The 11,270-nt window shown below is 44.3% G+C and overlaps 1 protein-coding gene across 9 annotated transcripts in view; it reads right to left on the reverse strand.

The window, feature by feature from the left end:
• The window catches only part of RNF157 (ring finger protein 157), a 33,824-nt gene extending 22,909 nt beyond the window's left edge, over positions 1–10,915 (reverse strand). For all 9 annotated transcript variants that reach the window (XM_017884753.1, XM_017884749.1, XM_017884746.1 and 6 more), the window contains exons 1-7: positions 10,867–10,915; positions 9,535–9,623; positions 3,641–3,787; positions 3,078–3,195; positions 2,511–2,577; positions 1,538–1,581; positions 161–208 (exon numbers count right to left, since the gene is read on the reverse strand). In XM_017884753.1, coding sequence (XP_017740242.1) covers positions 161–208; positions 1,538–1,581; positions 2,511–2,577; positions 3,078–3,195; positions 3,641–3,787; positions 9,535–9,623; positions 10,867–10,914 — 561 coding nt within the window. In that variant the 5' untranslated portion in view covers position 10,915. The remainder of the gene's footprint in view (positions 1–160; positions 209–1,537; positions 1,582–2,510; positions 2,578–3,077; positions 3,196–3,640; positions 3,788–9,534; positions 9,624–10,866) is intronic.
• Between the last annotated feature and the right edge of the window lie 355 nt (positions 10,916–11,270).

The following is an 11,270-nucleotide window of genomic DNA, read 5'->3' on the forward strand; positions in this document are numbered from 1 at the left end:
CCCTGTGTCTAAAAAAAAAAAAAAAGAAGAAAAGAAAAGGAGAGACAGCAAAAGTAAAACAAAACAAAACAAAACAAAAAAAAGAGGGAGAAGAAGAAAGGAAAGAATAAAAGGAAGGAAGGACCCTAATACTGACAGTCTGTGGTCTTCAAATACTTACTACTTGTTTCTGTTTGAGGGGCTTGACACAGAAAGTTCCATCTGTGTGCTGGAATGAAAATATGAAAGTGATGACAAGGAAGGGAGGGTAATAAAGCTCCAGGTATTCTTCTGTTACATCTCCCAGTTACAGTCACCCTCCCTTATCTGCAGTTTCATTTTCCATGGTTTCAGTTACCCACCATCAACCACTGTCTGAAAATATTACATACAATAAGATATTTTGAGAGAGAAAGATGACTTTCAGACTTTTTTTTTTTTTGAGGCGGAGTCTCGCTCTGTCGCCCGGGCTGGAGTGCAGTGGCCAGATCTCAGCTCACTGCAAGCTCCGCCTCCCGGATTTACGCCATTCTCCTGCCTCAGCCTCCCGAGTAGCTGGGACTACAGGCGCCCGCCACCTCACCCGGCTAGTTTTGTATTTTAGTAGAGACGAGAGTTCACCGTGTTAGCCAGGATGGTCTCGATCTCCTGACCTCGTGATCTGCCCGTCTCGGCCTCCCAAAGTGCTGGGATTACAGGCTTGAGCCACCGTGCCCGGCCCCAGACTTTTATTACCTTATAGTTATAATTGTTTTAGTTTACTATTATTCTTAATCTCTTACTTTGTCTAATTTATGAATGAAACTTTATCATAGGTGTGGATGAAGTATACGAAAAACCATAGTGTATATGAGGGTTCTGTACGATCTGCAGTTTCAGACATCCACTGGGGGTCTTGGAACGTATCTCCTGAGGATAAGGGGGGACTACTGTACACATGTTCTGGACGCTCTCAGAGTAGAATTATACAATCCTAATTCTTTAAAGGTCTTACAACTATCCAGTGTAACCCTTTCTTTCTTTTTTTCTCTTTTTTTTGAGACACAGCCTCACTTTATCGCCCAGGCTGGAGTGCAGTGGCGCCATCTCAGCTCACTGCAACCTCCGCCTCCCAGGTTCAAGCAATTCTCCTGCCTCAGCCTCCTGAGTAGCTGGGATTACAGGTGCCCGCCACCACGCCTGGCTAATTTTTATATTTTTAACAGAGGTGGGGTTTTGCCATGTTTCCCAGGCTAGCCTCGAACTCCTGGCCTCAAGTGATCCACCCACCTTGGCCTCCCAAAGTGCTGGGATTACAGGTGTGAGCTACCGTGTCTGACTCAGTCTAACCCTTTAATTTTAAGGAGACTGAGGCCTAAGTATTTGAAGGTCCTGTAGCAAGGTGACGGCAGGGCTAGACCTACACCCAAGCATAGCCCCCAAAGCGATGTTCTGTCACCATCATAGCCTCTAAAGCCAGACCCACTGAGCTCAGGGACCCAGCAAACAGGGGTTACATGTGTCTCACATGAAAGAAAGGGCTAAAGGGAATAAAGCGAGGCCCTCTAAAGTCACTCACCTTCTCAAAAGTACCCAGCAGTATATGGCAATGGCCAAAATATTCTGAAAGAAACATAGGCATGTGAGTGAAGAAGCCCAAACAGCACACCTTGATGCCCATGACCTTCCCCAATTCCCTGCAATCTGGCAACCCAAATGTGCCAGTCTGTCCCTAGAAGGGGCATGTTATATAACCCTCACTTTTTTTTTCTTGAGATAAAGTCTGGCTCTGTTGCCCAGGCTGGAGTGAGGTGGCATGATCTTGGCTCACTGTGGCCTCCACCTCCCGGGTTCCAGTGATTCTCCTGCCTCAGCCTCCCAAGTATCTGGGATTACAGATATGAGCCACCATGCCTGGCTAATTTTCTGTATTTTTAGTAGAAATGGGGTTTCACTACGTTGGCCAGGCTGGTCTCGAACTCCTGACCTCAGGTGATCTGCCTGCCTCAGCCTCCCAAAGTGTTAGTATTACAGGGATGGGCCACCACGCCCAGCTAACCCACATTTTTTGAGACCGAGTCTCACTCTGTCACCCAGGCTGGAGTGCAGTGGCGTAATCTCAGCTCAGTGCAACCTCCACCTCCTGGGTTCAAACCATTCTCCTGCCTCAGCCTCCCAAGTAGTTGAGATTACAGGCGCACACTGCCATGCCCAGCTGATTTTTGTATACCACCACGGCATTTTAATAGAGAAAGGGTTTCACCATGTTGCCCAGGCTGGTCTTGAACTCCTGACCTCAGGTGATTCAAACCTGCCTCGGCCTCCCAAACTGCTGGGATTACATGTGTGAGCCACTGTGCCCAGCCAAACCCACACTTTTCACATCCGCCCAGGAGCTTGGAGTCACAGATGTGAGAGGATGCAGAGACTGCCTGACTCACAGTCACAAACACCCACAAAGAAGGCATGTTGTTCTGGGGCCACAGCTGCTGCCAGGAATATGCCACAAAAGAGCAGTGTGCACAGCCAAAGAGGACAGAAATCGCCCCTACCGTCTCCTTCATCCACCACGGCATGTACCACTAGAGGGTAAACTTCTCTGTCCAGATCAAAGCCAAGCTGAAGGGAAAGAAAAGGAAAGAAAACAAAAAAAAAAGAGGACTTAACACATTTAGATGGCACAGTTAATCTCAGAAAGGGCGATACTGTCAAGCATTAATCTCATTTCTGCTCCTCATTAACAAGGCTCCTCGTCAGCCTTGTTAATTACCCAAATTTGTTAAATGAGGGCCATCAGTTTCTTTTTAAAAATCTCACAGATGTAAATAAGGCCTTCTAACCTACAGGTTTTTTTTTTTTTTTCTTTGAGCATGGCTGTCTCAAAGTATCCAATGCTAATGGGCTATTTCCATTCCTAGGGAATGGAAAAATTAACAAAGTCAGGTATATCCTTGATGCAAAATAAGCAGAGCTTTAAAAGGACATGATGAAGTCACAAGACTGAAAGGTAAGCACGGCCTTCAAGTGTCTGAGCAGCCCCTTTGCTGTTGGCCAGAGTCCTAAGTAGCCCCTAGGCCCTTCTGAGTCGATGTGGGAAACCCTCCCCAAAGGTAGCTCACCTCCTCTTCAGCCCACTCGGAGGGATCCACAGTGTGGGAGGGCAGGCAGAACTGCTGACACACTCCTCGCTTGTAGTGCACAGTCTCCGACTGGAGGCTGTTGTCTTTGGGAATGTAGCTATTGATACAAGTGGGAGGCAAAGCAAAAGTCAGTATCTGGCACAAATGGATCTGACAACTTCCTCTGCTCATGCCTGTTCTCAATTATCAACAGGCTCTAGCGAAGAGAAGAAAGGGTCCTTTATAATCCATTTCCTTTGCTCTTGCTTGGCAACGTTGAACTTTTCTATTCAACCCACACATCCGAAGAAAGGTAGCTTACTAGATTTTTAACAGCATGTTAAGGACCTGAAGGACTGACTATACCACCATTTGCCACTATACCAAGATGGCACAACTTGAAGGGAAAAGGTAAAGGATAGGACTTTGTAGAAGAAAATCTGTTCAGGAACCAGATCTCATCTGGCTGCAGAAAAAGAATGTTTTCCACCTTTGCTGAGTGGATAAGACATGGACTCTACCCATCTGGGAAGGAAGTGGCTCACCTGGTCTCCTGTTCTTACCTGGCAATACCATTCTGGAACTCTTCCGTGGCCTGGTAATAGATGGTGATGGCTACCCGAGCATCTGTGTCAAAGGTGAACTCAACATTGTAGTGGACTTTAGCTTTGCTGGCCTCTTCTCCAGGGCTCTTCACTTCCTCAGCACATCTAGAAAACCAGAGACTCAGCATTTGCAGGGTAGCATATCAGTATTTTAAAATTTACCTTTAAAAAAAAATTTAGCAATATATTGTGGGCTTCTCTGAGTGATCGTAAGCATAGGTCTACCTCTTCATTCTGAATGATCACAGAGTGCTTCATGACCAATATTGCTGGGCACTCAGGTTACTTCTGATATTTCCTAGTGCTACCACTACACCATTGTGCATTTGGCAGTTTTGTTTTTATTTTAATAAAAGTTATTAATCACGTAGTTTAAATAGTTTCTTCAAGGCAAAAAATAGCAGGCCTTACTTCTTCCCTTTCCTTCTCTTCAGAGGACACCCCTTTTAGTGATCACTTTGGCATTTACCCACGTTTCTTTTTTTTTTTGTTTTTTTGAGCGGAGTCTCGGCTCTGCTGCCAGGCTTGAGTGCAGGTGCCGGATCCTCAGCTCACTGAAGGCTTTGCCTCCGGTTTTATGCCATTTCTCCCCTGCCTCAGCTCGGAGTAGCTGGGATTACAGGCGCCTGCCTCACCTGGTAGTTTTTTTGTATTTTTAGTAGAGATGGGGTTTCACCGTGTTACCCAGGGATGGTCTCGATCTACCTGACCTCGTGATCCACCCATCTCGGCCTCCCAAGTGCTGGGATTCAGCGCTTGGCCACCGCGCCCAGCCCGGCTCGTTTTTTGTATTTTTCAGTAGGAGACGGGTGGTTTCACCGTGGTTAGCCAGGCATGGTCTCGATCTCTGGACCTCGTGTCCGCCCGCCTCGGCCTCCCAAGGTGCTGGGATTACCGGCTTGAGCACACGCCTGGACCCGACCCACGTTTCTAAGAAATATCCTTGGGTTACTACTTCTTGATTTTTCAGTTTCAGGCACTATCTATGGATTTCCTACTATGGAAACAAGGATTTCTTTCTCTTTACTCATTCTGCTCCATATAGGAACTCCCCCATCCCCACAGTATAGCTACATCATAATTTTATTATAATAGTCCAGTACATTTGTGTATTACTGTGATTATATAAACATATAATCTATGATTATTTTTCTTTTCTTGCCTAACTTTTTCTTAGTTAGTGCTCACCCTTTTTTTTTTTTTTTTTTTTTCCAGTTGCATAGTTTTCTATATACTCATCACAAATTCCAACCCAAGCTCTCTGGGGCTGTCTAAATCTCTCAAAACGTTCAGATGCACCAAGTGGTCTATTCATTTCATCTTATTGAGGAGGTCCCTTGGACTCGCTCCCATCTGTACTTGGCCCTCTGCACCTGGCTCCCAGCCGCCACCCTGGAATCTCTCCCCCTCCATCATCCTGGTGGGTCCCTTTTGCCTCTGTCCTCCTGTAGAAGCTCATGTTTCCTGTACCTCAATTCTTCCTCTGTCTTGGGTTATTCTTTCATATCGGTGGAGCATGTGTTCTACCAGCTTCCTGAAAAAGGGTGTGTTGGGAAATAAACTTTTGAGAGCTTTTATTCAACATTCACACTTCATTCAAAGTTTGGCTGAGCAAAGTATTCTAGATTATAAATAATTTCTAAAAGACACTGAAAGCCTTTTCGCTGCCTTATTTTTCACCTCCCAGCGTTGTTCCCAAGAAGTCTGAAGTCGTTCCAACTGCTGATCCTTCTTCTGAAAGCTTATAGACAGTCCTCTTTCTCATCCACTCTGTGGGCACTTGGTGGTCCTTTCCATTTAGAAACTTGTACCCTCTGCTTCTGAGAAATTTTCTTAAATTCTATGTCACTCATGATTTCCTTCCTTTTATATCCTCTGTTCTCTGTAGAACCCGTTAGTTGGATGTCAGACCTTCTAAATGGGTGCTCTATTACTTGTATCTTTCTTCTTCTATTTTCCTTCTCTCTGGATTTTTGCTCTGCTTTCTAGAATATTTCAAGTTTTCTTCCTATAATTCTATTGAAAATTTGTATTTATGCTCCTTGTTTTAATTTCTAAAAGCAATTTTTTTGGTTTCATAAACTTTGTGTCATTGTGTCCATGAAAGAAAAGGATATCTTCTCTCATGTCTTTGAGACTATTAATGAAGTTTTCTTCTTCCCGCATAGCTTTTCTTTCCAATTAGATTTTTTTTTTTTACTTTATTATTATTTTATAAAGAGATGGGGTCTCACTATGTTGCCCAGGCTGGTCTCAAACTCCTGGGCTTAAGCGATCCTCCTGTTTTGGCCTCCCAAAGTTCTGGGATTAAATGTGTGAGCCACCACACCCGGCCTAGTTAGGCTGTTTTAAAATGTTGGTTTGTTTTGCTACTGTCTTTCCTATTATAGGCATTCCGTACACATCTAAGAATCTGTGGCTGTCTGCTTGTATTTAAGATATTTAAACTGCTGATTAGAGCTCTGAGTGCACAGCAGGACTTGGGGATCCCGGGCTTCACTGTGGGCTGATCTGGATCTGCTGAGGAACCTCCAACTCTAGTCTCCTAGGTTTTCCTATCCAGGCAGGTCCAATTTCCAGAAAACAGTTTTTCTCTCTCTTGACAAAGGCCTGGCTGCCAGCATTCTAGGGGCAGAGTGGAGAGGCAGCTGGAGGGCTCAACACCCAGTTTGCCAGGATCCACTCACCCCCCGTTTTGTTTTGAGACAGGGTCTCACTCTTGCCCAGGCTGGAGTGCAGTGGTGTGATTGTGACTCATTGCAGCCTCGACCTCCCTGGGCTCAGGTGATCCTCCCACTTCAGCCTCCCAAGTAGCTGGGACTACAGGTGTGCACTACCATGCTTGGTTAATTTTTGTATTTCCTGTAGAGACAGGGCTTTACCATATTGCCCAGGCTGGTTAGCCTGTTTTTAGTACTGGCCGTTAGCTGTGCCCGGGTCTCTCTTGTCCAGAGATTCTTCGTTTTTACCTTTCCAGGGACAGTCATCTGCCTGCCTTTGGCCAGGTTGTAGTAACGTAGTTCTGGCTGTGTGGTACAAGGGAGGGGATCTGCCTACCTTGAGGGCAGACTTTCTACCAATCCTCTTCATTTTAGCTTCCCACCTCAACTTCTAGAGGGACCTGGCACTGCTAATTTCTGAACCCCTTGGGGGATAATACCACAGTATAAATTGGGTGATTCTCAGCTTTTCTTTCTGCTAGTTCAGGATTCTGATATCCTGGGTCTACTAAGTCATTTAATATTCACTATGTGCTTCCAGCTTCTAAAATTTTGTTGCTGCTGCTGTCTTCCCATTCTCCAAATACTTACAGATTTATGCCTTTTTAAAATTTTTTTATTTTTATTTTATTTAATTAATTTATTTATTTTATTGAGACGGAGTCACACTCTGTCGCCCAGGCTGGAGTGCAGTGGCACAATCTCGCCTCACTGCAACCTCCGTCTCCTGGGTTCACGCCATTCTCCTGCCTCAGCCTCCCGAGTAGCTGGGACTACAGGCGCCTGCCACCATGCCTGGCTAATTTTTTGTAATTTTAGTGGAGACGGGGTTTCACCGTGTTAGCCAGTATGCTCTCGATTTCCTGACCTTGTGATCTGCCCACCCTGGCCTCCCAAAGTGCTGGGATTACAGGCTTGAGCCACCGCACCCGGCCTTATTTTTTATTTTTTAGATGGCGTCTCACTCTCACCCAGAGTGGAGTGCAGTGGAACAATCTTGGCTTACTGAAACCTCTGCCTCCTGGGTTTAAGCAATTCTCCTGCTTCAGCCTCTGGAGCAGCTGGGACTACAGGTGCATGCCACCATGTCTGGCTAATTTTTGTATTTGTAGTAGAGACGGGGTTTTACCATGTTGGCCAGGCTGGTCTTTGACTCCTGACTTCAGGTGATCCGCCCGCCTTGGTCTCCCAAAGTGCTGGGATTACAGGCATGAGCCATTGTGCCCGGCCAGATTTATGCCTTTTAAATACATGTTTATAATTACTTGATGGGGTTTTCAGAGGAAGCAAAAGTAGGTGTTCAATCTTCCATCTTTACCTGGAAATCTGAGAATCAGAATTTATTCCCATAATCACAGAAAAACAAAACAAAGAACACCCTTCAAGTTAACATTTATTGAACACCAGGTGTTTTCCCTTCTGTTACCTTAATTTTGACAACCACCATGAAAGGTAAAGTTGATTATCACCATTTTACAGATAAAAAAAAACCTGAAGCTCAGACACTCATTCAAGCAAGCATCTGTGGACCTGGGAAGCAAATTGCTCTGCTGCTTCCAAGTCTGGTTCTTTTAGCGTAAGACAGCTGCTTCATCCTATTCTAGAGCTGCAGCCAGGCTGCCACGGCAGAGGCCATGACCTCGCAGCAGCTCAGGCCCTTGAATGGTCTCCATCAAATGTATGAATGTGCCATATGTGATGAGACAAACCAAGTAGACAAAGTAGCTGGCAACTGGCAGGCCCCAGAGGCCTCGTTAGTCTGCTCTGCTGCTGGATGAACTCCCCTGGGTCAGGTGGGGGGACTGTTCAGCAGACAGGTACCTCCTTGGCTTTCTCCTCCCCAGAGATGATCCTGGGGTGGAGAGAAGCATAGCTGGGGAACCAGTAGAAACTTCAGGGACAAATAAAATATAAAAAATTAAGAGCGAGAGACTGAAAATAGATCAGTGGTTACTTAGGGCTGGAAGGACTGCTTGAGCCCAGGAAGTCAAGGCTGCAGTGAGCTGAGATCGCACCACTGTACTGCAGCCTGGGTGACAAAGTGAGACTCTGGGCGGTGGCTCATGCCTTTAATCCCAGCACTTTGGGAAGCCGAGACAGGTGGATCACCTGAGGTCGGGAATTTGAGATCAGCCTGACCAACATGGAGAAATACCGTCTCTACTAAAATTACAAAATTAACCAGGCATGGTGGTGCATGCCTGTAATCCCAGCTACTCAGGAGGATGAGGCAGAAGAATCGCTTGAACCCCGGGAGGCGTAGGGTGCGGTGAGCCGAGATTGTGCCATTGCACTCCAGCCTGGGCAACAAGAGTGAGACTCTGTCTCAAAAAAAACAAACAAACAAAAAAAAATGAGACTCTGTCTCAATATATGTGTATATATCTCTATATCTATATATATATATCAGACAAAAACATCGTAATGCTAATAAGGCTGATCTATACAAGCATGAGAAGGTCTCTGAGTCATCTTTCTTGCCTATTCAGAAAAATCTGGGACCTTGATTTGCTCTAACCAAAGTTTTTCACCAGGGAATCAGAGAGCCTTGGTAGACATACTGTCTAGGGGTGGCGGGCGGTGGGAATGTATCAGATTAAAAATTACACTGTCTCGAGGATGGCACCAAGAGGGCAAATGACGATAATTAACATTGATGATGAGGATTAAACAACCAAACAAGGGCACTATGAGTTCCTTAGAGAACAGACACATGAGATAGGGAATAAAGAAGAAAAATAAAATATAGTGGTAAGATAAAGGATTTGACATTCTAAGTTCAAATTTCCCATTTTTACATTGGCTTGTTGGAGTAGCTGCAAAATTCCCACTTTCCCTTAATAATTGTTCTTCCCTTTTAAAAAATATCCATAAAATAAGGATACTGAGCGTTTCTAGGCAAGTGAAAGTTCTTCACAAACACAGTCCATTGCATCCAGTGCTGAACAACATAGGGGTGGATGGCCTGATCTCAGCAGAAAGAAGTGCCTGCACTCCTGTCTGAGGCCTGGAGAAGCAGGCTCTGGGGCTGCCAGAAACTGCTGTGTGAGTTCCTTGGGGAGTCTGTCCGCCAGCCCCCAACCTCCCCAAAGGAAGGTGCCTGGGACCTGGCCCCAGCCTCTGGGAACTTACTTGACGAGCCTCAGCGTGTCCTTTCGGATATTGACCAGGCTTCTCAGAGTCTTCACAGGTTCTTGGGGAGGTGGGGCGGCGTAAGGGAACTGTGTCAGAAACAAAGTAGGAGAAGGTGGTGTGTTTATAAAGACCCACAGCTGTCCCTCGCTGTTACAGGGCTTTACAGTTCACCAAAAATAGCCCTAAGAGGTGAGGCAGGAAGGCACAACTCTCCTAATTAAGTGAGGAAACTGAAATTCCGACACACTGAGTCAACCTGCTCAAGGTTACAGCTAGTGGGAAAATGGGATTCAATTTGGGGCCCAAAGAGCTAGATTTATCTTCTTTTTCCATTATATGAAGCTTATTTGGGTCAGTGTTCAAAACTTGGAGAATTAATAAAAAACCACTGAAGTTCCAAATACCAAAGGACACACTGTGGCCGAGTTAATCACAAAAGGCTTTTCCATCTGACCTCAGACGACAGGGAGCCAGACCTGCAAGCCCTTTCCTTTGGTGAGGCCATATGGTATCCCAGGAATTTAGGGACTGCAAATAAAAGAGAACCCCATCATGTGTACAGAGCTGAAGTTTGCAAACAGTAAAGAACAAATTTCCCCTGCAGCTAATCATATAAAGCAGAGTTAACACATTAGCCAAGAGTTATTTTGGGGTCACCAAAGGTTTATGATTGTCTTCATTTACCATCCACTTTCTCCCCATTTGCCCGTTTAGACCTTTGGATATGAAGTTCTGAGTTGTTGATAATAAAGAGATAAACAAAGGGGAAACAGCCAAAATTTCACTGGGAATTGCCTTCTGAGGATCAAGAATGATTTCAAATGTTCCCCGTATTTTTAAAATGTTATTTGGGCAACCAAATGTTTTAACATATAATTCCCAAAAAACCTACTGGTCTCTGCAGCTTTGCACAACTGTGGTTCTCTTGGCTCAAGAAAAGTCTGCCTCCATAGTGTGGTATCACAAAACAGGACACCCAAGTTATAATCGAATTGTGCCTTCACAGGTTTTTACTGAATATGGTTATTTTACTTGGGAAACAATATAGTTAAACCATAGTCAAGGTGCATCTGACTTTATGTATGCAGTATGATTGCTTATAATTCACATGTATGAATGTGACTCTTATACTCAATAGAAATTATTTGCATTCAGATTACCTACTTTGTGGGCATTATTTAGTAATTTACCTTTTCGTTGATATATTAACCAGACATTCTTTAAAAAATGATAGTTTTTTCTAATTACAAAGTAATACATGTTTAAGCAGAAAACTTGAAAAACACAAAAAAGTACAAAACTATCCCTAATTTTACTATTCAGCAATACCAAAATTAACACTTCGGAATATGTCTCTCCATCCGTCCATCTATCCATCCATCCATCCACCTCTATATCCATGTGTTGTTTCAAACTGAACACACTATTTTGCAGTTTCTTTTTCACCTAAAAAGATATGGCAAACATTTTCAAAGTCTATAATTTTGATAACATGTGCAGATAACAGCATACTTTAATCAATTCCATATGATTCAATACTTTATGTTGGTTTTACTTTTTTTCACAGCTATAAATGCTGTGGTGAATATCCTTGTCTCTATATTTCTGCATGCTTGTTTATTTCCTTAGGACAAATTCCTAGAAGTGGAATTACTGGATCAAAGAGTAAGCATATTTTTAAGCCTTTAAAAATTATTTTGCCAAACTGTTTTCCACAAAGCTGACTCCAACTT

Source organism: Rhinopithecus bieti, unplaced genomic scaffold, assembly GCF_001698545.2.
Source record: "Rhinopithecus bieti isolate Rb0 unplaced genomic scaffold, ASM169854v2 scaffold_13400, whole genome shotgun sequence".
NCBI classification, from domain to species: Eukaryota; Metazoa; Chordata; class Mammalia; order Primates; family Cercopithecidae; genus Rhinopithecus; species Rhinopithecus bieti.